Source organism: Peromyscus californicus, unplaced genomic scaffold (genome assembly GCF_007827085.1).
Source record: "Peromyscus californicus insignis strain IS unplaced genomic scaffold, ASM782708v3 Scaffold_6__1_contigs__length_162567912, whole genome shotgun sequence".
Taxonomy (NCBI): domain Eukaryota; kingdom Metazoa; phylum Chordata; class Mammalia; order Rodentia; family Cricetidae; genus Peromyscus; species Peromyscus californicus.
In genome coordinates this window covers 13,398,455-13,425,054 of record NW_026294584.1, presented here as the reverse complement: position 1 = coordinate 13,425,054, position 26,600 = coordinate 13,398,455, and the positions used below count along the sequence as shown (strand labels likewise).

Sequence of the window (26,600 nt, the reverse complement as noted above, 5' to 3'; positions counted from 1 at the left end):
TCGTGTGGCATGACCACACAGACAGAAGTAACGCCAGCTGGCTCTGCTACAGTTACAGGCTGGGCCTCTGCATGAGCACTCATAGCAGTCCTCTGCTGCTTGCTGGGACTCTGGAAAGCAGGCTGGCACTTGAAATTTGTAGAGGGGGCTTGAGTTCACCACCAACACTGCCCACAAACAGTGGGAAATCAGCAGATTTGCTGAGATACCTGGGAAGCCTTTAGGTGAGAGTTAAATAATATTAAAAAGAAAAAATTTTCCCATGTTAAGAATGGCAAACACCAGCCGGACAGTAGTGTTTCACACCTTTAATCCCAGTGTTCAGGAGGCAGATCCAGGTAGATCTCTATGAGTTCAAGGCCAGCCTGATCTACAGAGCAAGATCCAGGACAGGCACCAAAATTACACGGAGAAACCCTGTCTCGAAAAACAAACAAAAACCAAACCAAAACAACAACAACAACAACAAAAAGAATGAGAAACACCACAACGCAAGATGCTAGGATGCAATATAGTGGTATTATGGATGGTTTGAAAATGGAAAATTTAAATGAGGGGATAAATGACTTAGCTGGCATTGAAATAATGTCAGTTGTAATTGCTATCAGTTTGATATTTTATTCTTAAAAAAGAGGTTTAATAATTGCCAAATATGATAATTTGACTGATAAAATATAAGCTTTAGAAAGACTTATTACTGATAAAATACAAGCCTTAGAAAGGCTTACTAAAGAAAATAATAAAAACAAGCTGATAAGATAAAAGTCTTAGAAGGATTTACTATTGATAAGCTATAAGCTTTATAAAGACTTACTATTGATAAGATATAAGCCTTAGAAAGACCTACTAATGAAAATAAGGCAAATACTCAGACACAGACAGAGGAATTTAGAGCAGAACCTGCCACACCATTGAATTATGAAATTGAAGAAGAGTGGAGCAGCTCAAGGTTATTAGAAAACCAACCTTAATTTATCCAGTTACCATACAAGAATGACCACCAGATGATAGGCACACCCAAGGCTATGCAGAAGCTAATTGGAATCCTGTAGAAACATTAGATTTGAAGAAATTTAAGGAAGCAGTCATTTCATATGGTATGCATTCACCTTTGTGAAGCAGATGTTAAATTCATAGACCACTTGGAGCAGAATTATTCTGCAAGACTAAGAAGATTTAGTTACAGCAGTATTGGAAGCTGGTCCTCAGTTACAATAAAGACCATGATGGAGAGAGGAAGCTAGGGTTATAGAACAATGAGGTAGGGCTAGAAGTCATGAAATTTCCCAAGACCAGCTTCCCAGTGAGGGCCAGTATGCCAGTCTGCAAAGGACCCTCCATATTTGATGATAACACCTTGATTCTATGATGTGTAGCAGCTTTGAATGATTGGAATGGGGTTGAAGAATCAGGAAAGAGGACTGAGTCATTTAATAAAATTATATAAAGCCCAAAAGAAGCCTTCACTGATTTTTTTTTTACAAAGATTAACTTTAGCTGTAAATAGAGTGGTATCAGATCCAGAATTAGACAAATATTAATTAAATCTTTGGCTTTTAAAAATGCTAATTCAGAATGTAAAAGGGTGATTAGGCCTTTAAAAGGAAGATAAGCACCCACAGAAGAATGGACCCACAATTCAACTGACATTGGGTCTCATACTTACAATGATACTTGGATACAAGAGGTGATTTCTAAAAATTTTAAGAAAAATCAAAATGTCAGATGTTTTAATTGTGGTAAACTAGGTCATCTGAAAAGGGATTGTAGAAAATGTGTTTCTAGAAACAATGTTTTCCCTAGAGATAATCCAAATAGTAGGCCCCAGCCTTCTGGAGTATGCAGAAGATGTGGCAAAGGCCAGCAGTGGACTAATGAATGCAGACCAATAAGGGACAGGCAAGATAACCCTTTGCTATTGGGAAATGCCTTAAGAGGCCCCAATGTCAAATTTGGTTCAATCATTCCCTGTCAGCATTGGGGAAACCCTTCCACATATCAATTAAAAGACTTAATGCCTGTTATTAATAACCATACTACTTTGGATGGCAAAACAGCTTTAGTAGCTAAAACAAAATTGTCAGGAGAGATCATAAAACAAGTATTTTGTCAAACTTCCATAAATGATCAAAGACCAAACGGCAGAGGTGGTACACGCCCTTAATCCCAGCACTTGGGTGACAGAGGCAGGTGGATCTCTGTGAGTTCAAGGCCAGCCTGGTCTATAGTGAGAATTACAGGACAGGCTTCAAAACTACACAGAGAAACCCTGTCTCTAAAAAACAAAAAACAAACAAAAAAATTGAGTGTTTAGTAGATATAGGCACAGATGTAAATCATTTCACCAAAATCTTGGCATCCAGATTGTCCTCTTCAGGAGATAAATGTTCATCTTCTAGGGATTAGAACTTTATCAGGTAAAACAAAGTGTAAGATGGGTCAAGTGTATAGGGTCAGAAGGACAGATAGGAAAATTAAAACCAAATGTGGCTAACATAGCAATGAATTTATGGGAATGTGATTTGTTGCAACAATGGAAAGCACAAAATAACATTCCCCCAATATCAGAAACAAACTATAAATTAGTGCACCCTTCTGAGAATAATATTAAAAGAATTATCAATAACAGTCACCAACCATTCAGGTTGTACATAAACAGAGCACAACAGCTGTGTGGGTGGAACAATGGCCTTTGACACCAGAAAAATTACAGGCACTAGAGCAGCTGGTACAGGAGCAGCTAAATGCTCAACATTTGAAGAATATACCAGCCTTTGGAATTCTCCTATATTTGTTACTAAAAAGAATGGTAACAGATTTAGAGCCATAAATAAGGTGATTCAGCCAATGGGCTCTTTACAGCTCGGAATTCACTTGCCTTCTTTACTGCTTAAGTGATGATCTATTATAGTGATTGATTTAAAAGACTGCTTTTTAAAAACTATACCTTTACAAGAACAGGATAGAGAAAAATGTGACTTCACAGTGCCTGCTTATAATAATTCCCAGCCTGTTAAAAGGTACCATTGGAAGATTCATCCACCAGGAATATTTAACAGTCCCACCCTGTGCCAATAGTTTGTACAATAGCCATTAGAACTAATTCATAAACAGTTTACCATTATATGGATGATATCTTCTTGGCTGATTAGACACAGACACTTTAGAAAAATATTTGATGAAGTACAGAGAATTTTGCCTTGTTGGCGATTATAAATTGCTCCTGAAAAAAAACACAAAGAAGAGATTCTTTTAACTATTTAGTATATAAGGCAGGTTTACAGAAAATACAAATCAGGAGAAATCAATTATGCACTCTTAATGACTTTAAAAAAATTGCTGGGAGATATTAACTGGCTATGGACCACAATTGGATTAACAATGCAATAACTAAGTGATTTATTTCAAACTTTAATGGGTTGATAAGGACTTAAACAGTCCAAGAAAACTATCAGCTGAGGCTGAGACAATATTGGCTCTAGAAGAAAAGAAATTACAGGATGCACATGTGGATCACTTAGATCCAGAACTTGATTATATTCTGATAATTTTACCTTTTACTCATTCTCCTACAGGGATTCTTATGCAGAGAGAAGATATCTTAGAATGGATATTTTTAGCACACAAACAGAGTAAAAAATTAAAGACCTATGTAAAAAATGGTTTTTGAATTGATTCTGAAAGGAAAATTGAGACTTTGTCAATTAGCAGTAGACCCAGTAGAAATTGTGGTACCTTTCACTGATGCTCAAATTGCCTCATTATGAGCAGAAAATTAACATTGGCAAAGAGCTTGCAATAATTTCTTGAGAGAAATTAGCAACAAATATCCCCAAAACAAGAGACTTCAGTTTATAAAAAGAACTAATTGGATTCTCCTTCATATAATAATAAAGGGAACACCAATTTCTGGAGCCCCTGCATTCTATACTGATGCAAATAATTCAGGAAAGGCAGGTTATAAGTCAGGAAAATTAAAATGGCTCAAATCTTATATGATTCAGTTCAGAAATCAGAATTATATGCTAGTCTCATGGTTTTATTAGATCTTCCAGAACCTCTTAATATAGTAATTGATTCTCAATATGCAGAGTTGTTTTACATATTGAAACTTCTGAACTATTCCAGATGATTCAGAATTAACTGTTATTTATTCAATTATAAAAAGTAATCAGAAATAGAAATCATCCTTTGTATATAACGTATATCAAATCCCATACAAGTCTACCATGCCCTCTAGTATAAGGTAATGATAAAGTCAATCAGCTTTTGGTGAGAAGTGTGCTAGAAGCCTCAGAATTTCATAAGAAATACCATGTTAACAGCAAAGGTTTAAAGATTTTTCTATTACTTGGCAATAAGCTGAAGAAATTATAAGGAAATCTCCTACTTGTTTTTGTACAACCAAACTCCATTACCTATAGAAAGTAACCTAAAAGGTATTCAAAGAAATGAAATTTGGCAAATGGATGTGTTTCATTTTGCAGAGCTTGGAAAATTAAAATATGTGCATCATACCATAGATACATATTCAGGATTTCAATGGGCAACTGCCTTAAATTCTGAAAAGGCGGATTCTGTAATTATACATCTATTAGAGGTTATGGCCATCATGGGTACACCTGACAATGCTCTAGCATATGTCTCTAGGAAAATGAAACAGTTTTTTGCACATTACAACATAAAGCATATTACAGGCATACCACACAATCTTACAGGACAAGCAGTTATAGAAAGATCTAGTCACACTTTAAAAGATATGCTTAATAAACAGAAAGGTGTAATAATGACCCCCCGAGATAGATTATACAGTGCTTTATTGTGTATTAAATTAAATATTAATTATGTAAATATTAAATTTTTAAAGTACCAATAAAAAATGACTGCAGAGAGCCACTGGATAACAGGGGAAAAAAACATTGAATTAAATCAGCCTATATATTTTAAGGATGTGTTGATCTCAGAATGGAAACCAGGACATGTGTTACATTGGGGAAGAGGTTTTGATTTTGTTTCCACCAGAGAAGCTATGGATACCATCAAGATTGATAAAAATTAGATTCGAACAGGAGAGACCTCTTGATTAGGAGAGGTGATAGTTCATCAAACAGCTTGGTCATTCAATCCAAACTTCTAAGACTAACAAATGCCTTTCATTTGATTAGGTATGAGAAAAATTATTATGAAAAGATAATACTTTTACTGTTGCCAAAACAATTTTGTCTTAACAAAGATATAACCTGACAAAAAAGGAACTCCCCAACATTAGGGTTGGGGAAAGGTTTTGTTTTTGTCTTTCCAGGAGAATAAAAGCATCCAACTAAGGAATCTGAAGACCACTGGACAAATGAGACATCTGAAGGACAAATCATTCAGAGAAAAATGCCCCAGGAAAAAGAGTAAATTTGACCTAATGATATAGCACACTTCCAATAGGATAAAATTTCATAACTCTTCCCAAATATTTGTTCCTGCTGCTCTCTACAAGCATAAAAAGCAAATGGTCTTTTTGTAGTCCCAGTTCAATTAAAAATTAAAGCTGATTTTGGAGCTGGAGCATGGTTCTCTCCTTCTGTAAACCCAACCATGCTTGTTAAAGGAAAATCCAAATCTCTGTCTCATGTCAGAAGAGTCACCTGATGTGGGACAGAGGAAACCAAAATTAAGGGACTATCCTACTGTCACTAATCTCATAATCCTTTGGTTTTATTTTGACTCTTTAAAACTTTTCTTAAGGTATAGATATTAAATTTATAAGATTACTATATTGCTGGGTGGTAGTGGCGCATGCCTTTAATCCCAGCACTCGGGAGGCAGAGGCAGGCGGATCTCTGTGAGTTCGAGGCCAGCCTGGGTTACAGAGTGAGTTCCAGGAAAGGCGCAAAGCTACACAGAGAAACCCTGTCTCCAAAAACCTAAAAAAAAAAAAAAAAAGATTACTATAAATATATTAAACTTTCTGTCATGGTATTATTGGTCATATAGAGTACTAATTCTAGAAATAGGCTTCATCTAGTTCCTGTACATGCTGTGGGATGATACCCTTGTATACTGGTTTAATAAAATGCTGATTGGCCAGTAGCCAGGCAGGAAGTATAGGCAGGGCCAGCAGAAGAGGAGAATGCTGGGAAGAAAAAGAGCAGAGTCAGGAGTCACCAGTCAGACAGAGGAAGCAAGATGACAAGGTAGAACTGAAAAAAGGTACCAAGCCACGTGGCTAAACATAGATAAGAATTATGGGTTAAATTAAGTGTAAGATCTAGTCAGTAATAAGCCTGAGCTGATGGCCAAGCAGTTATAATTAATATAAGCCTCTGTGCGTTTATTTGGGGAACGTGAGTGGGAAAGACTTGTCCCAACTGCCAGCCAGGTGGGACACAGGAAAACTTCAAGCTAAATTTGGCGCCCAACGTGGGGTTCTCGAATTTCCATAAGACCTAAAAGAGTTTAAAAAGGACTTCTAAACACACAATAATGGAGCCCAAAATAGCTTTCTACTTCAGGGCTCATGTGGGCCAAGATATAGAGACAGCAAGGTACAGAGATGCTGTGGCATGCAGACTTGAGCTACAGTATGGCAGGCTCATGGTGTGTGGGCTTGAGCTACAGCATAGTGGATTCCAGTCAAGTTACACAGCAGTTTTCTTTAAGCCTACAACACACTGCCTGGCAGATTTAGCTTTTGCTAGTACAGAAGAAAAAAAAAAAAAAAGGTTTCTGGGCTACACGCTGCTGGATGGAGACATGGACCCACTGCTTCCCAGAGTTGGTGGTGAGCATGATTCCCACAGAGCTGGTGGTAAACTTAGTTCCACTATGTTGGGAAGCTGAGGTAGGCAGAGCCAGCAGCCAAAGCTGCCATTTCAGTCCTAGCCACTGCAGTTTAAAGCAATAGATTCACAATAAAACAGATTCAGATGAAATAAACCTCTAAACAGTTTACATTGTGTATAAAAAAATATATGTAGGTTTGGAATATAGACAATTATATAAAGAAATAGAAAGTTTTAAAGAATAAAGTCTTTAGAGAGAAAGTAAAAGTAATAAAAAAAACATAAGCCACGTAAAGATGGAACTCACACAGAGTCTGGATTATGTTGTCTTTGGAATTTTTAACTGCAGAGAGACATTTGATTGTAAAAGCTGCTGAGTTAAATCAATATAGATATTTTAAAGGTATCTGGACTTCAAAGTTTATGTCTAAGGATATGTTACTTTGGAAAAGAGGTTCTGCTTTTGTTTTCACAGATGAGAGCCTGTGAATTGCTTCCAAGCTAATCTAGTTTGATCAAGGAAGACCCCCTGAAAGGTCTCTGATGACACCATGGCCCAGATTATTAAACATCCAAACACAGCTTCAAGACAAATGGCTCAGACAATGCAGCCTCACAGACTATTCCAGTCAGGATTTGACCATAATTCTTAATTTTCTCAGGATCCCCATAAGACTGCCAGTGCCCCCATCAGCAGAAAGTAGCATAGACTTCTACTCCCTCATTTCCACAAAATGGATTATGGATGTTTGTGTTTGTTTAGGTTGTTGATTACAAATTGTTATTGGTCATAGTCAATCTCTTTCTAAAAAAAGGGGGATATGATATAGAAATATAGGCTATAGATATGATAGGATAAAGGGTAGATTATTGAATCTTTTAAAGAGCAACAACTTGCTTAAAATGTTTTATATTGCTATAGATTTTATTGATACAAATTTAATTTTGTTATACTGTATGTATATTCCTACTCTTGTTTATTTTGTTTGTGCAACTCATTTGAAATTGTAATGTATAGTTGAGAAATATATTAGTTATCTATGATAATCAAACTTATAGTCATGTTAGTTTTCTAGGTATTCATATATTTCCATTAGGTAGATAATCTTCAAATACTTCAAAGACCTATAGAATATGGCATTTAAAATGTTTTAAGAACTTAGACTTTCCTGGACTATGAGACATGTCTGTTCCTGGCAGCACTAATTATTTCAAAGAGGAGGGTGAGTGTTGAAGACACTTCATATGGAGTTTATCTTCTTCATGGCAAAAGTTAACCATTTGGGCAAGAAACTGTTCTTGCCTGGACTGCTTGACCACATTTTGTATAAACTGGACATTCAGGACCCATAGGAAGGTGACCACTGAACTTTGTGAGATGGTCCTTCAGGTTCCTGCTTCACAGAGGAAACTGCCAGACATTCTACAGGATATAGAGAGAAACAATTGAGAGACTCCAGGTCTGTAGGCTGAAGATGGCTGCCCCAACATCGCAGAACTTTGGGTAATTGTCCAGGTAGCCAGCTGTCTCTGTCATTCTAGATTTTTGGAAGTTGCTTACAATGCTCTTCCTGTTTACTCAGGCATTTGGATTGAATTTGCCAACTACAAATGGACTGGACATTGTGAATGTAATCCTTACTTGATAATTGTTCTTATTGTATATAGTTTTACTGTGTTAGTTAAAACCTTTCCTTTTTAGACTAAAAGGAGAATGCTGGGGGATACTGGATCACACTGTGAATGCTGAGTTTCCATTTGCATTGATTAAATAAAATTTTATTTTTTTATTAATTAATCTTGGGTCAGGAGGCTGAGTTAGCAACTAGTTTACAGAAAGCAATCATAGGAGCACCAGAGGGCATCTGGAAGAGATAGACACAGGAAGTAGCAGGGAGGGATTTGGAGTGATAACACATTTCTTAGTTTGGTGGAATGGAAGCATGAGCCTTTTGGAGACACCAGCAAGGAGAAAGGGTTAGCTAGTTGCTACTCAGCTTCTCTGAGTTTGCAGGGTTTCCCCCCAGCCTTTGAACCTTAAGTCTTAGAACAGAATTCCTGCCAGGCCATGGCCTGAGCAGCCAGGCCACTGCAAGAGAAGCAGACTGGTAATTGTGGAGTCACAACTGCTGGCTGAAATGGCAGATTAAGGTGTAGCCACTGTGCTGAAGATAGAACACCACATTGCAGTTCAGATGTTGTCAAATTAAAATTTAAAACTACTGAAGCATTTAGCTTTTCTTAAATATAATTAAGGCAAAATAACAGAAAACCATTTGGAGACATAGGAAGGTAAGAAAAGACTTCATAAAAAGTTTTTTCAAGTTTCTAGATTTTTATATTCCCAGGTAACTATGTGATGCATGATACTTTAAAAGTAACAGGCTTTTCAATTCACAGAGGTACTTTTTTTTGCCCCTGAAGTTGTTTGACATTTTGACTTAGTTTAAAAAAGTTAATACTCCTGGACAAGTTACACAGCTTAGCAGGTAAAAGGAGTCTGCCACCAAACCTGACAACCAGTTTGCTCTTTGGGACCCATATGTCAGGAAAGAACTGATTTCCATGGCCTGTGGAAACCCCACTCCCATACACACACACAGATAAATAAATGCAACAAAAATTTTCAAGTGAATACTGATAACCAACTTTTAGTAACATTGTGTATTTATGCAGTAGTTAATAGCACCATCTTTTGGGCCATGAAAAATTGTTCTTAATGGTAAATATTTCACTTCTATATAAAAATACTCAAAGGTAAGAGGAAATTCACCTTAAATTTTCCCTGTACCAAGTTATTTTACCATCAAGTACCAGATCATGTTATTCTTCCCATGCATTTCAAAACAATTCCAACAACTCACCACATCACTTACCATTGATATAAATTCTCCTTTACAATTTTTAGGATTGTTTTAATCCCTACAATAACCTTAGTTTGCAGTGTCAGGATCCTGGCACGATCTGGCTGGGTCAGTGCCTGTATTCAATGTTTCTAGTAACTTCAAAAATCTAAATATACCAATTAGTATAATTTTTTCCCTTTCTAACTGAAATTTGTTTTTAGGCAATAATATGTTAATCATGGAAATCTATGCTAATGGGCAATGGTTAATAGTACACAATGTATAGAGCTTAATTTTTGATGTTTAAAATCTCACTTGAAATTATTTTCAGTGATAAAGCAAATGATATTCGTTACAACTCTCAGGAAACAATTATGACCATAGTATGTAAAATAAATCACAAATTTTTTTTTTTTTTTTTTTTTTTTTTTTTTTTTTTTTTTTTTTTGGTTTTTCGAGACAGGGTTTCTCTGTGTAGCTTTGCGCCTTTCCTGGAACTCGCTTTGGAGACCAGGCTGGCCTCGAACTCACAGAGATCCGCCTGGCTCTGCCTCCCAAGTGCTGGGATTAAAGGCGTGCGCCACCACCGCCCGGCATAAATCACAAATTTTTATTGTATAATTTGTAATAGCTACTCAATTCTGTAAAAAAAAATTACAAACATCTTAATATTTACATATGGTTTCATAAACAAAGCTGGCAAAAAAACAAAGCCAAAACAAAACAAAAACCCATAATTCCTAAGAATTATATATATTTATTAAAAATTCAGGAATTTTTATAACTGTCACTTCTGAAAAACACATTAAATACTAAAATCCAACAAATGTAGAAGCTGAAGGGGAAGAAAAAAATGTTGACAGCAGACTACTTGAATTTTCTTCCTCCCAAATATCTAAAACATCACACATTCCACTGTTTTCAGTGTAGCTTGTAAAACCCAAAAATTCTGATTTCTCTCCACTTGTCTGAAAGAGGTCCAGGAGAGACTGTACTGGTGACCCACAAGTTCTGTCTTCACATGCAGGAAGAAACTCAGTTCTTTTCTTATCCAGTTCAGCACTTGGGTCCACATTTTTTTTCTTTTGCCCTAACAATAGTCTCACTTTCCGCTGGATCTTACCACAAGGCAAATTATCCATATTCTCAGTGTCATATTCATTAGGCTCCTGAGGACTACAGAATGGAGTTCTAGCCTTCACTGTTAGGTGTTCTTTTGATGTATTTAATGTCACCAGGTCAGAATCATGCTGTAGACGTTTTGCTGAAGAATGTGTAGTATCTGCAGTGAATTTTGGTTGGGGTGTACTATTTTCTGAACTGAGATAAGAAACTTGCACACATGACTGTGGCACACCCAGAGAGTCACCTCCCCTCTCTACTGAATCATTTCTATTAATAATTAATTTATGTTCAGAAGCATCAAGAATTCCTTCCTGTTCATTTTTACATGGAGGTAGCGGTGTGCAATTCTGTTTTAGGTCAGGTTCACTTGCATTGAACATGCTCACTGTTTTCTCATCCAGTCTTTTCAATCCAGTTGAACAGTAGGACATGGGTTCTGAAGCAAACACAAGCCTTTGCTCAGGTTGCTGGGTTTCTTCATACTGAAAATTCTGCTTGAGTAGTTGCTCATTACTTTCTCCCATGTCCTGGAAAATGGGCTCCAACTGTTGCTTCTCCTTTGGTTCAGTGTTTCTCAGGACGTTTGCAGAAACAGAAGAAAGGGATCCGATGCTGTATTTTATTCTTTATAAAGAAAACAAAACAAACAAAAAACCCAGAAGATAGAAATTAGTAAAACTATCTGAGTTATTTAAGAGACTGATTTAAGATAAATCTTAACATTTACTTCAGATGTTTTAAAAGTGAAAAACAAAAACCACCTCCATACAGCTGAAAACTCTAGTGTACCCATTTCCCATCCACATTCTTCTCCCTCCCTGAGTAACCAATATGCTGAACCTTGAAGTAGTCACGAGAAACTAAAACATGAATCATGTAACCAAAGGGAGACGACAGGATCTGTCTCCAACCCTGACTTTGTAGTTATCCTGAGAAAAGGTCAGCACTTCAGTGCTTTGGTTCCTATTAATGTACATTTTACTAGTTTTCTTTTCTTTCTTTTTTAAAGAAAGTATTATTAGAAGCTGAAAGCAGAAACATACATTTTCTATTTATATTTAAAACATTTCATATCAAAGTGAACTAGATCTTTGTATTTCTAAAGGTAACAAAGTAGTCCTTCAATTTCACACAAATATTTGAGCCAAAACTCTTCTTCATGTAGAATCTTAGAATACTTGGGATACTACTATCTCTTGAACAATCCCAAATTATGTACAAATGAATGACAAGTTAACTGGTCACCAGTCACACTTCGCATTATCTATGACAAGAAACCACGAAATTCACCCGTCTCTACAACCAGAATGGTTTCCTTTACTTATAAATGTGGTTTGCTCTTTAAGATTCCTTTTGTGCCTCATCTGTGAGGCCCTAGGTTTGATCCATAAAAAGCAAAGCAAAACCAAAATGGGGACTAGAGTTCCTTTCAACAAATGGTTGGTAACACTAGTCCCACTGTACTTCAGAGATGTACATGGACTAACAAGTAAAAATAGTGGTGATAAAATGATCAGGGAATGACTAGTTTAAAACTTATGTTCAGGACCTTTCTGAAGCTTTCAGAAAATTTTAAGTTTTCAGTTAGCCCCACACGGCCACATTAATAAGTCAGCCATAAAGTACCATCGGAGCACTGCAAAAATCCAGAATCTAAAAATGGAACACTTCCTGCTCACTTTCCAGAAGCTGTATTTTAGTATCACATCTCTAATCTTTATGCCTTAAGATTAGGATAAAAACAGAAAACTGAATTATCTACTCTATAGCACATCCATATAAAAGCATTTCTAAAATTTTAGATTTATGAGTATACTCTAATTAGGATCCAAACTGTCAGTGTGCAGTTACTGGAAACTGAACAGCATGGTATTCATGGTATTGCCAATGTCCTACTTAGTAATCAACATTTTTAATCTGAGTATACTAAGTTTCATGGTTTAAGACCAGAGGCTGACAAAATCGCTTACTGGTAGTATCTGGTCTTCACTTTATTTTCAAACTAATGTTTTGCTGCAACATAGCCATGTTCTGTAACAAAGCTGAGCAGAGGCCACTGAGCTCTTTCAGTTCACAAAACCTAAAATATCAACTCTATACTGACCTTAATAGAAAAAATTGTGAACTCCCTTTCAAAAGCATGTCAGAGGGAGACTACGTACCTTTGGTGGTGGGGAAAAAGAAGGGAAGAAGGAATTAGTTCTAAACCATATTTATGTCATGTTAAAAAAAAAGCTATATTCCTTCTAAGAGCAGATAAACTTTAGATTAATTTTTAGTTTATAAAATAGCTTAACAACCTAAGTAGAACTTTGGCAAATTAATTACCTTTTCTTTTTAGGTGTGTCTCTTTCATATTCCACAAAATCAAAAACTAACTTAGATATAATATCATCAACAACTTGATACTGGTTACTCTGTGCAAAGTTTCTGTGTTTCTCACTCAGAAGGTGCTAAAACAAAACAAAACAAAAGCATCATAAAATTGTGTTCAATAATTATATCAATTAAATAAAAAAAAAAATTCCAAACCACATAAAAAGCCTCTCATTATATATATTTATATCAATTCTGTCTGTCTGTCTGTCCATCTATCTATTCATACATCCCAAACTCTGACAGCAGGCACTGTGCTGCCTCAGTCTGCAATCACTGCACTTGGGGGGAAGGTGGGAGGGCAGCTGTGAGCCTCAGGTCGGCCTGGGACAGACAGTGACTACCGCCACTTTACTAAACTTACTAAATATTTATCTTTAGACCCACAGAATAAGTGCAGCTCTCACCCCCATCAAAAATCTTCTCTTTGCAACAGACAGACACCACAGAAAACCACAAATTGAAAATGCAGAAAACAAGTGATTGTGTGGTGTCCAGAGAACATCCCAGGAGAGGAGGTCAAAAGATTGTAAGAGCCAGAGGAACAGGAAGTCTGCTGTGAGACGGCATCTCCTGGAAATGACAGGAAAACACACTCACGAAGTCTCAAAGAGCTGAAGAGAACAACTCTGATAGCATACTAAGACAGAAGGTAGAACTCTCATGGGTTCCAACCCTTTGTAGACAAAGAAGGGCAGCAACTAAGGAATGCTGAGGGTGGAAGAAGTATCTTCTCCAGGAAGAGCACACCATCTTATACAAGGTAGCCAGCCTGGTACTGTATCCATACAAGTAACATTTTATGGACTGAAGAGAAGATATAAAGAAATCAATTTTTAAGGAGAGTCCATGAATTTTGAGAGACAGCAAGTGGTAGTAATTGGGGTGGATGGGGGACGGGGAAGGGGGAGAAATGATGTATTTATATTTTAATTTAGATATTTTTAGAAAGACCTTTCCTCAGCTGGGAGTGGGAGAGCACGCCTTTAATCCCAGCACTGGGAAGGCAGAGGCAGGTACATCTCTGTGAGTTTGAGGCCAGCTTGGTCTACAAAGCGAGTTCCAGGATAGCCAAGGCTGTTACACAGAGAAACCTTGTCTCAAAAAGAACCAAAAAAAGAGAAAAACAAACAAACAAAAACCTTTTCTCAAGACAAAAAGTTAAGAACTACCTTTAGCATCCAGTAACATGCTAATATTTTATAAAACATCTTTTCATCTACTACTGCTTATAATTACCAAGGTAGGGCTTAGAGAATTAAATGAAGTCTTTTAACTTAATATACAAAAATCTGGGCTGGAGAGATGGCTCAGCGGTTAAGAGCACTGGCTGCTCTGCCAGAGGTCCTGAGTTCAATTCCCAGCAACCACATGGTGGCTCACAACCATCTGTAATGCGATCTGGTGCCCTCTCCTGGCCTGCAGGGATACATGCAGACAGGAAATTGTATACATAAGAAATAAATAAATCTTTAAAAAAAAAAACAAAAAAAAAAAAACAAACAAACAAAAAAAAAATATACAAAAATCTAAAACCTGTAATAGTCTAGAAGGTAAGAGTTTAAACACAATCCAGAGGGCTGGAGAGCTGGCTCAGCAGTTACAAGCACTTAACTGCTCTTCCTCAACTTGAACTTGGTTCCCAGTATCCAAATCTAATGGCATACAATCACCTCTAATCCAGTTCCTGGTAACCCAATGGCCTCTTCTAGATTCTACACATGTGCCATATGCTCACGAACATGTAAAAATAAAACTTAAAACTCAAAACCTATGATAAATGCTACAAAATATATACATTACAAAAAGACTCATGGTTGAAGAAACATCCACATATGAGCAAACAGATTATTTCATTATCTATTGATCATAACAAATTATCTCATCACATACTGATCATAACAGAGGAACTTTTCAATCTTAGAAGTGATTAGAAGGAAAAATAATCTGGGCATGGTAGGACATATCCTAGCATTTAGGAACCAGAGGCAGGTAGATGCCTGTGAACTGGAGGGCTACCTGTCAACATGAGTTCCAGACCAGCCAAGGCTACACAGGGCGACCCTGTCAAATAAAATACAAACAAATTTATGGTGTACAACTCACAGGAAACCAAGTTCCTTCTGAATGAGTGAGATCACCAGGCTAATTTTACCATTTGTCTGTTAGCTGATTCAGTATATTATATCTAAAGCCTAGAGCTGGGTGTGGTGGCACACGTCTTGAATCCCAGCATTGGAGAGGCAGATTTCTGAGTTTGAGGCCAGCCTGGTCCACAGAGCTAGTTCCAGGGCAGCTAGGGCTACAGAGAAACTCTTTCGGAAGAAAAAAAAAAAAAAAATCCCATCTTAAAGTTCAGACTGAGTTCATTTATATTCTGGGAAGGAAAAAGAAGCACTTATTAATTTTAAGTGAAACTCCAATTTTATGTAGTTCCTCTCTACATCCACTTAGTTTTTTTTATTACTTAGGTATTGATTTAAATGCCTCCGCTGTCTGTGCCTTCTCTAACACCGTAAGTCAAGTAATCTTATTTCATTTTAGCTTTGTGTCTGGGAACTGAACCCATAGTCTCACATGTGCTAAGCCTATGCTTTCTACTGGACTACACTGCCTAATCCCTTCTCATCATTGAATACCATTGAGCTTTATATATAGTCCATTTTACTTGAACATTCTTCAAACTAGAATTAGAAAAACAATTAGGTTTATATCATCCTTCACAATTCATGCCCATTACCTGCATTCAGACAGACCTTCCTCATCCCCTTGTAGTTAGCCTTTCTTGTTCTCTTTTCTACATGTTATACTGTACTCATATTTGCTTACATGCTTATATATATTAATGGATAAATTCCACATATGGAAAAAGAACATGGAGGTTTTTTCTGAGATTGTGTGATCTTGCTTAAAATTATACATTCTAAGTCCACTCATTTGGTAGCTAAGTGCCTAAAATATATTTGATACTGAAAGTGCTAAATTTAGTATGAAGCTCCACAATTTTCAATCCGAATGCCTAATTTAACTGTATAGAATTTCACTGAATTGTATAGACTCTGAGTCCACTTAATTTTAGTGTATGATGTTTATATTTATTTGCATAGTTTTTTTAAATAATAAAGTTTATTTTAAGAAGTAAAAATATAAAGCTGGGAGTGGTGGTGCATGCCTTTAATCCCAGCATTGGGGAGGGAAAGGGGAGTTCAAGGCTGGCTGAGTCTACAAAGCAAATTCCAGGACAGCCAGGGCTGTTACACAGGAGAAACCTTGTTTGGGGTGAGGAGAAGTAGTAAAAAAATATAATTCACCACACTTGCACATAGATATAAACCTATTATATGCTGGCTACACAAGCTAGAAAAGGTGGGGAATGTCTGCTTTACCTCTAGTACACAAAAATATTTGTGTATTTGTGTACAGGCCAGAGGCTAACCTTGTTTCTCATTCCTTCCTCAGGGGCTGTCTACCTGGAACTCTTCATCAAGGAAAGTAGATGGTAGACCAGCAAGCCCCAAAACTACCCTGTCTCTGCCCCAGCACTGGGACTAAGCATGCACACCATCATGCCTAGGATTTTATGTGGGTTTTGGGGATCAATCTTAGTTCTTTCATAAGCACATCACTGACTAAGCCATCTCCTAAGTCCTCAAAAATATCTCCTAACTCAGTCTCTTGGCATGTGTAGAATCACTGTGAAACTCAAGGTTCAAAAACAACGAATTTTTTTCTTTTCAAAGATCTCACTATGTAGCCCAAATTGGTCTCAAACCCAAGACCCTTTCTGCAGCCCATGCCTCCAAAGTGCTATGATTACAAATAAGAGTGACCTACCTAACTCAGCTTCTTTAGTTTAAATTTAAAAAACAAACAAACAAAACAAAACACCCTATCAAAGTCATGATCTTAAATTTCATTATCACATCTACTTTGAAATTTATTTTCTTTGTGGCAACCAGTGGACAACTTTCCTACTACTCTTACATTTTCTGAATATCACATTAGAACCTCAAAGATTAAGAAAAACAAACATTCTAGATTATTCTGTTCTCCCAATGCCAAGTAATTACAGAACCAACCGATAACCTTAGTTTCAAAACAACCAGAAAGAACAGGGAAAAATTTGAGATACTTTAAGCTTCTGAGTCAATGCAATTTTAAACTAACTGTATTTTCTCCTTTATTATATAAGTAAAACAAAGCAAAACCCCTGGTAAGTATTACTATATTTTGGGTTACAAAACAAACTAATTTAAAAGATGAAGTCAGGGATGCTTTATGAATCAGTTATTTTCAGGCTTAATTCTCTAAATTTCCAACTAAATCCAAACAAAACACTAAAACCCTCTGTGTGTCTGAGACACACACACACACACACACACATATATACATGCATATATATTTATTTATAATATATTCAAAAAGATATATAAGTATATTTATATTTAAATACGGGTCTTGTTATGTTGCTTATGTTGTCCTAGAGATTATGCACTCAAATATTCATCCTGCCTCAGCTTCCTGAGTATTTGAAACTAGAGAAGTGTAAGTTGTGCAACACCATATCTGTCTATCTTTTAAAAGTTAAGAATTCAAGAAATAACTGCTAAGATGAAGAAGCACTTGCTGTGCACTACACGGGCACACAGATTGCCAGTGACTGCAAAGTTCTTACTTTTTATCAGTTTACAAACTCCAGTAGTCCCCATCTTTAAAAACTACCTTCATCTAATACGCTCTTGCAAGTCTTTTCTTTTGTAATTGCTCAGACCAAAATACAGTAACTTTTCACTTATCCACCATCTCTCAATCCAGAATCATATACATCTTCTCAGTCTCATCCTTCAAGTGCCTCAAGAACTCCCATCACCGCTTGGTATTTGTACATCTTGTACTCTGAGTCCATCAACCAGTTCTGGGCATTCCCCTGGATGATTTTCAGTCAGTATTGAGAAATCTGGTTATCTAACTTTTCTGTATTTCTACTTAGACATCACTTAGGTATTTCTTTGCCAAATCTAAATAAAAAGCAACACCTGACTCCTGCTTTGATGCTCCTTGCAACTGACCTAATACTGTCTACATAGATTTTGTTATTTTTATCTTGTAGTTATATACTAAGTACTCAATATAGCTACTGAATGAACAAAAACTATTTCTTTCAATGTTGATTTCCCTCTTTGGGTTCTTAAAACTTCAAGTGCTTCCGGCCAAAGATGTAGCAGTGCTGATGCTCATGCCCATAATGTGTAGAGTTCTAGGTTCCATCCCTACCATAGAATATACTTGTAACTATCATGCTGCAAACTACCATCAGAATAGTAAGGTAAGACTTAAACGTAAGAATGTGTCTGGGCTTTGAGAAACACCAATCCCAAGTGTAAAATGACATTTACAGTTTCGAGATCTTCATATTTCTGTAAGCAACATTCACAATATCCTTTTTTTCTCTTTTCCTTCAACTGGAGTTGAACTGGGGTTCCACCACATTTATCGCCATCCGTAGTAATTCTAGTGATAAAAATACATAGTAACAAAATTAACTGCTAAACTCAATGATTAATTTAAAAATTACTTTCTTAAACAATCATATGCAGAATCTGCCATAATCAGAGACTTATAAGAGCAAAGACCTTTAACTGCATTTCAAGAAATATAAAAAAAATGCAATAAATACTCTGAAGAACAGTTCAAATGGTCAAGAGAAACAGGTTCATTACTGGAGCACCACTCTCATTGAGAATTTCTAAATCATGCACTTAAAATAAGACTAAACCTAGCATAGAGGTATTAAAAACATACACAGGAAAACAAGTACACATACTACTACCACGGCACCAAGTGCGATACCCCAAATGTTCATGAAGAAAAAAATTGGCAATAGTGAGAATCTGAAGAGCATTCCTTCTAAAAATAAAGTTTCAAACCAACCTGAGTTTAGGCTGAGCTTGCTTTTGGATGTTAGATGGCTTATCTCCATCAAATGGGCTGCAAGGCTTCTGAGTAGAGTAGTTTATAGAAGGCATACTGGTCAGCTGAAGGTAAAATGGCCTGTAAGACCTAAAGGAGTAAAAACAAATATGTGAGTTTCTCTAGAATGAAAGGGAGGTTTAAAGCCTTGCATTTCAAAATCATGTAATTCACCCCAATCTGAAATAAACAATAGAGACTTGGTAGGGGTCATCTTCCTTTCAAACAATCAATTTGTAGGCCTGTTCTTTTCTTCTTTTTTGTTTTTTGAGACAGGGTTTCTCTGTGTAGCCCCGGCTGTCTTGGAATTCAACCAAGCTGGCCCTGAACTCACAGAGATCCGCCTGGCTCTGCCTCCTGAGTGCTGGGATTAAAGGTGTGCGCTGCCACTGCTGCCGCCACCACCTGGCTTGTAGGCCTGCTCCTTTAACATTTAAAAAACACTTTTTTAAATTGAAAATATTTTTTCACACAATATTCTGATCACAGTTTCCCCCTCCCTCATCTCCCAGATCCTCCCCACTGAAAAATCACAATTTAAAACATACCAAAACGCCTTCCACCTTAACTATTTGAAACTGTACAGTTAGTCACTTAAGCATGAAGTTCTGGAAAGAGTACCCCCTCCTAATCTAACATCAGTGGTTTTCATCCTTGCTAATGCTGCAGTCCTTTAATAGAGCTCCTCATGTTGTGGTGATCCCCAACCATAAAATTATTTTTGTTGTTGCTTCATAATTGTAATTTCGCTACTATTATGAACTGTCATGTAAATATCTGTTTTCCAATGGTCGTAGACGACCCCCATGAAAGGGTCATTTGACCCCCTCACCGCAACCCACAGGTTGAGAACCACTGTTCTAGATACTATTTGAAATGTACATTTAGTCACATTAAGCATTAAGTGGTGAAATCACTACCTATCCTCTATAGGCTTACCTTGCAAAAGCAAGAACCCTACTCACTGAACAATAACTATTTCCCTCCAGCCCTTTAACAACCACCAGGGACTGAATCTGAATACTCCGGATGCTTTATGTACATGGGATAATGCAATATTTTTCCCTTCGTATTTCTCTTAGGATGATGTCCAGAAGGTTCATCCATGTTGTGGCATGTCAGAATTTCAATCTCTTTAAAACATTCCACTGTCAGAATACACAGGCACATATATCTTCCACACCTCATTTATCCATACATTTGCTGATGGGCTTGGGGTTGCTTATACCTTTTGGCTATTCTATGTTTCTCAGATACATATGGAACTAACCTAATGGAACTAAAGAAGTCTCACTGTGATTTGGATTTGCATTTCTCTACTATTTTTTTTTCCTTTTGAACTGTAGGGATTATTCTGGATATTAACTCTATAAATATATGCCTTCTTCCATTTATTGGGTTAATCTTTATATTGCTGTCTTAGTTAGGGTTTCTATCGCTATGATAAAACATTATGACCAAAAGCAACCTGAAGAGGAAAGAGTTATTTCTGCCTCCATGTTCTAATCACAGGCCATCCTGAAGAGAAGGCAGAGCTGAATTCAGGGCAGGAACCTGGTGGCGAAAGCTGAAGTAGAAGCCATGAAGGACACTGCTCACTGGTTTGCTGCTTGTGCCTTCATCAGCCTGCTTTTTGTCTTTATTATCACTATTATTATTTTTTGTTGTTTTTTTTTTTTTTAAGATCAGGTCTCTCTGTCTATCCCTGGCTGTCCTGGAACTAGCTCTATAGACCAGACTGGCCTCAAATCAGAGATTCCCCTGCCTCTACCTTTCTAGCACTGGGATCAAAGGTGTGCACCACCACTGCCAGGCTTCTTTATTATGAATCTATTTAATTTTTATTTATTTGTACGTGTATAGGTATTTGCCAGAATGTACATCTGTGCATCATGATATGTATGCAGTGTCCACAGAAGCCAGCAAAATGCATCACATTCCCAGGGACTGGAGTTACAGACAATTGCTAGCTGCCCTGTGGGTGCTGGGAATTGAACCCTGGTTCTCTGGAAGAACAGCCAGTGCTCTTAACCACTGAGCCATCTCTCCGGCCCCAAATGCCAAGGTGGAATTACCAGCACTATTAATCTTCTAGTGCAGTCTACGATTATAGGATGTCTGACCCATTACCAAATTTTGTGACAGGATCTTGCTACGCTGCTCAGGATGGACTCGAACTTGAGATCCTCCTGAGGTTACAAGCATGTTAGATTACCATCAAACCTTAGCCAGGCCTAATTTTAAATTGCAATTTCTCCTCACAGTAACACATTTAAAAACTTCATGTATCTAAAGATTGTATTATTTATTTGTGTATACATGTATGTTGGGTGTCAAGGACACCAGAAGAGGGCGTCAGATCCTCTAGAGCTGTAGCTGCAGGTGATTATAAACCACTCAACACGCATGCTGGGAATTAACTCACATGATCTGAAAGAACAGCCAGCATTCTTAACCACTGAGCCATCTCTCCAGCCCCATAACACAGTTTTAAAAGGAAGCTTTCAACACTGTAATCACTTCAGTGAACACTGAGATAATGAGCTATACTCGGCCAAAGAAGTAACTAGAGAGCTAAGAGAAATTAACCCAACTTTTCTAACATACCAAATTAACTTACCTGTTGATTTAAGATTATCTTAGAAAACGAAAGAGTTTGGAAAGCTATCATAGTAAATGTCATATTTAGGTTTTGTATTTCCAAGTAGTATCTATCATTTTTCACAATTATAGGGGAAATCTTTAGTAACTGTTCAAACTAATGACACTGAATTTAGTCAGAATGATTATTTAAAATACCAAAAAAGAGATGATTTTATGATCAGTCTACAGTAAATACTCTGAATTTAAATCTACATAGGATGAAGCTAAATTCAATCCGTGAACATAAGAGAATTAACGCTCAAGGCACAACACTGTCATATAAATTAATGGAAATAGGTCTAATGAGATTTTCTCTGTAATACCAACTCAATTTCCCACACACTGGACTTTGACACTTACCGGTTCACATCTTCAACCTTTAAAAAAGGCTTTTTGAGTCTCCCTGCTTGAGAAGAAAAATATCATTAGAACTTTCAGATGGGTACTTAAAGACTCTACTGTGGGTAAAATCCCCTCAAAGTCTTCTAAAACCTATAGAATTGAAAGGTGTAGGCCTAAGGTAAAATATTTTCCAATATCACTCCCCCCCCCATACCAGCTCTGTCATATCCGAGAAGACAGAATCTCTCTACCGCAGCCCAAGCTGGGCAGGAACTTCGAATACTCCAGCCTCAGTCTCTGCAATTTTGGGATTAGACATGTGCCATCATAACCAGCCATACAAGATTCTTAAACTGAATGGTGCTGATATTTTCACACTGTAAAACTATCTCAAAGCATTGTTTTATGCTCATCACAGTGAATGGGTTTGAGTAATTGCTTCTTCTGGGACTCTACAGAGCTTTAAAAAATGTTTTTGAAAATATTAACTTGGGGCCGGGCGGTGGTGGCGCATGGCTTTAATCCCAGCACTCAGGAGGCACAGCCAGGAGCATCTCTGTGAGTTCGAGGCCAGCCTGGTCTACAGAGTGAAATCCAGGACAGGCACCAAAACTACACAGAGAAACCCTGTCTCAAAAAAACAAAAACAAAAATTATTTGAGTGCTGGAGAGAGAGTTCAGCAGTGAAGATCACATAATGCTCTCGTAGAGGACCAGAGGAGTGCAGTTTTCTGCACCTACGTTAGGTGAGACTCACAACTGCCTGTGACTCCAGCTCCAAGGTCCACCAACCTCTTCTGGCTTCTTTGGGTACTTGTACTAATGTACACATAACCCCTTCCCACAAAATAATAAAACAAATAGCTTAAAAAACAAACAAACAACTTAACACGGGGTAAGGTAGTGCCATCAGACTGCTGTAGAGTTCCATGTTCTAAAAATTACGAAGAAATCCTTGAATAAGTCATTTAAAGCACTATTTGCTAACTTAGAAAATCTTTCTAAGTATATATATTTGGACACCCTGGAAATTTAATCTAGGGCATCATGTATCTGAATAAGTACTCTACCACTGAATTAAGAGTCCCAAGCTACAGTCTTCATGTAATTTTTTTCTGCTCTCTAAAAGAAAATTAAACATTGTATCAGAATACTTACTTCTTGCCTTCTGTATTCCAGTACCAGCTTTTTTTCCCTTTAAAAAAAAAAAAAAGGTGCAGTGAAAATACAATAACTGTAGACAACTGTTCTGTACCTTCGAGAGAAAAAATCCATAGGGAAAATACTGCACAAAGTGCATGGTTATTGTTCAAGGGGGAAATCTTGTTTCTTAAAATCAATTCAATCAAATAAACTGAATAGCACTCAAGAACTAAAGATCTTGATTATCTATGTAGAAGTTAGTCCTATTTTGCATTCTTTATTGTGGTGCCTCACAGTCCTGACTATAGATTCATCCCCTGCATTCTAGATTAAGTTTTAGCCTTCAACATGAATTAATAAGAAAAAGGTACAGTTAACAGTTGAGACCTATATGAAACAAATACTTATAATCCACTTATAACTAAACTCTAGACAGCATTCAATAAGCAACTGGGTAGGTACATAAAAAATTTAAGGAAGAAGTAGATTGTGAAGATGGTGCTAAACCTGGACTTTCAGTCATGAAGGTGTCTGAGTAAATGACTCAAAAATTACACAACTTCGTCTTTCTCACTAGAGAAAAAGCAAAAGAGGCTCCAGGAGCCCAGAGAAGCCTCCGCATTGCTTCTTCCAAGCTGTCCCGAGGGTGCAAATGCAGTATGGGCAGTAGTGTAGGCAGTATGAGAAATCCCCAAGTTCTTATTACAGGAGCTGGGAAAGGGAGCTTTGAACAGAGGATGCAAGGAGCAGGCTGGAAAGGGGCACACCCAATTGCTTGTGTAAATCCACAGATGTGCTGGGCATAACTCAACTTTGCACATGCTATCAATAGATCCAAAGTACAAGACAAAAAGAGCTTTGGAAGTGGAACTAAGATTTGAATCACTGACCAATCTCAGACTAACCCGTGAGCAGTAATGTAAGAAAACCCCAAGGCTGCATGCAAGTCCTTGAAAAACTGCAACAAATTAGAATGACCTCGTAATCACAAAATTAAGACAGAATTTATAGTCTGAATAAAAACTGGATGGATATATCTGTTAAAACAACAGTAATGCAGTGGCACACACTTTAATCCCAGCATTTGGGAGGTAAAGGCAGGTGGATTTCTGTGAGTTTGAGGCCAGCCTGATCTATACAATGAGTTCTAGGACAGCTAGAACTACATAGAGAGACCCTGTCTCGAGAAAAACAAACAAAACAAAGAACAACAAAAATAACAAAGCAAAACCAAAATCAGCTTTGCCTAACTGTTATAACAGCTATGGAATCTGCACAACACTGGCAGTATCTTGTGTGTACTCAAAACTTACCTGATACATAAAAGCTTACACACATACCCCAACAGAAATTGTAGATCTGAAAAGTATGGCACTCATGATACAAAATTTACTGTGTGGACTCAACACCAGAATGCAAATGACAAAGTGAAGTGCCAGTCAACACAAAGATAATGAGTAACCAACTGGAAGTGGGGGGGGGGGGGGGGGGAATCAGAAAAACAAAACAAAACAGGAAAATCAAAACCAACAGAACCTCAGATACAAGTCCTTAGTGTTACTGGAGTTGTGCAAAGTGTTAAGATGCCTATCATACTACATAAAATAACCCAAATTACCAAACTACGTTTGTCTCCATCACTTTTTATTTACTCTATTAACTTCATTTTCTTTATATCCAAGTTATTTAAGGACTGAATGATAGAAAAGCAAACCACATAAGAATGGTCTGAGAAATAAGAGAAAGCAGGAAGAAGCGAAGAGATGAACAGAGTTCAAGGAAAGGATGGACAACAGCAGGAAAACCAACACAGCTGGCTTTCAAAGGCACCAAAAGGGGCTGGTAAGCCGCTCAGGCGTTCAATACCTTTTCAGTTGAAAATGAGGAAGGAGTATAGGAGCAGACATCCGTGAAATACTGAGAAGATGGACTGTGAAGACTGGAGAGTAGACAGACGGAGTGTGAGATCAAAGCAGTCTAAAGGACAGAAAAAGGGTGACTCTGTACAGAGGCTCCAGGGAGAAGGCAGAAGCCGCCAACACCGACGGCGGCAGAACACAAGGACAGCTGCAGCACAACGCCGCAGTCAAGGCCTTACACCAGACCAATGGCTAGACGGCACAAGACTGTGACACACTGCCATTCAGAGCAAATGAAATGTGTATTTGAATTTTCTTACATACAGGTTAATTTGAGTATCTTTCCGCAGAATAAACAAACAAAAGTATCTATTAACAAACAGCAGCAATAAAAAAGGATGAAAGAATGTACGTCACTACTCCAGAAATAATTTTCACTTCATGAATGTAAGTTTCAAGTCAAATGATACACAAACATTACATAGGCTTACTCAAAAAAAAAATTCTGACAAAGTGTTATTTGACTTATTAGGAAATTACTCGTAGATATATAAATAAAAAAACTAAGCTATCACTTTGAACAGTGCTTTAAAAATAAAGAAAACAACATACCGTATCCCTCACAGAAGTACTTGATTTCTTGAGTGTACATAACTCTTTCTTCTTCTGTTCAATGTAGTATCTAATGTCTTTATTGAAAGAAGGACGTAGATTAGCAATTTTACCTTTGGAGTTAAACAACGATATCTTAAGTGGCAGTAAACTTAGGTTAACGGTTCACCATTGAAAGTACCCCTACTATCAAAACTTTTACCATGTAAAGTTAAGAACTAAGAGACAGACAACAAATATTGTCAAAAGACCCTTACCATCAATATGAAGAATCTTTACTCCCCATGATAAGGCATTTGATAATATACTATTAGCAGGAATAAAATCCTGTAAAACAACAACAAAAAACAAAGCTGGTCTAAAAATTACTATTTTAAAAAAGCTATATAAATGCTAAACCACTGAAGAGCTTATGCATAAGTGTCCCTAAAGAATGACAACAGTAATGAGGACCTTGTTTTATATTTTGGCATTCTTAAATCAATCCTAATTAATAGATTCCTATGTCTCACTCTGTAGCCCTGGCTTGCCTGGAACTCAGAAATCCACCTCTCAAGTGCTGGGAATAAAGAAATGCCCATTATGCCTGGCTTAATAATTACTGTACAGTCTAAGGCAAACTTTGGCTTTACACTAATATTTCAGATGGCCACAAGATGGGGATGTTTCTCCAGGAAAAGTAGCTTCTGCTTTGGACAGACTGAGATGATGCCTTGATTTAAACTTTTCTCATTAAAAACTAAAGGATATCTCTAGAGTATCTGCACTTTAATTAAAAATTCTGTGTGTGGTGTGTACATGTCTGTGTGGCATGCAGAGGCCTGAGGTCAATGTCAGGTGTCTTTTTTCAATCACTCTCCACTTTTAATATTTTTAGACAGGGTCACTTGTTGAACCTGAAAGTCACTAAT

General features: G+C 37.1%; 1 protein-coding gene across 2 annotated transcripts in view; it reads right to left on the bottom strand.

The window, feature by feature from the left end:
- Positions 1 to 10,029: 10,029 nt before the first annotated feature.
- The window catches only part of Dbf4 (DBF4 zinc finger), a 30,900-nt gene continuing 14,329 nt past the window's right edge, over positions 10,030 to 26,600 (bottom strand). The window contains exons 5-12 of one of the 2 annotated variants that reach the window (XM_052721324.1): positions 25,947 to 26,016; positions 25,690 to 25,766; positions 23,234 to 23,270; positions 22,094 to 22,139; positions 19,052 to 19,180; positions 18,517 to 18,631; positions 13,073 to 13,197; positions 10,030 to 11,368 (exon numbers count right to left, since the gene is read on the bottom strand). In XM_052721324.1, the coding sequence (XP_052577284.1) occupies positions 10,432 to 11,368; positions 13,073 to 13,197; positions 18,517 to 18,631; positions 19,052 to 19,180; positions 22,094 to 22,139; positions 23,234 to 23,270; positions 25,690 to 25,766; positions 25,947 to 26,016 (1,536 nt within the window). In that variant the 3' untranslated portion in view covers positions 10,030 to 10,431. The remainder of the gene's footprint in view (positions 11,369 to 13,072; positions 13,198 to 18,516; positions 18,632 to 19,051; positions 19,181 to 22,093; positions 22,140 to 23,233; positions 23,271 to 25,689; positions 25,767 to 25,946; positions 26,017 to 26,600) is intronic. The other variant, XM_052721325.1, reaches the window with a different exon arrangement.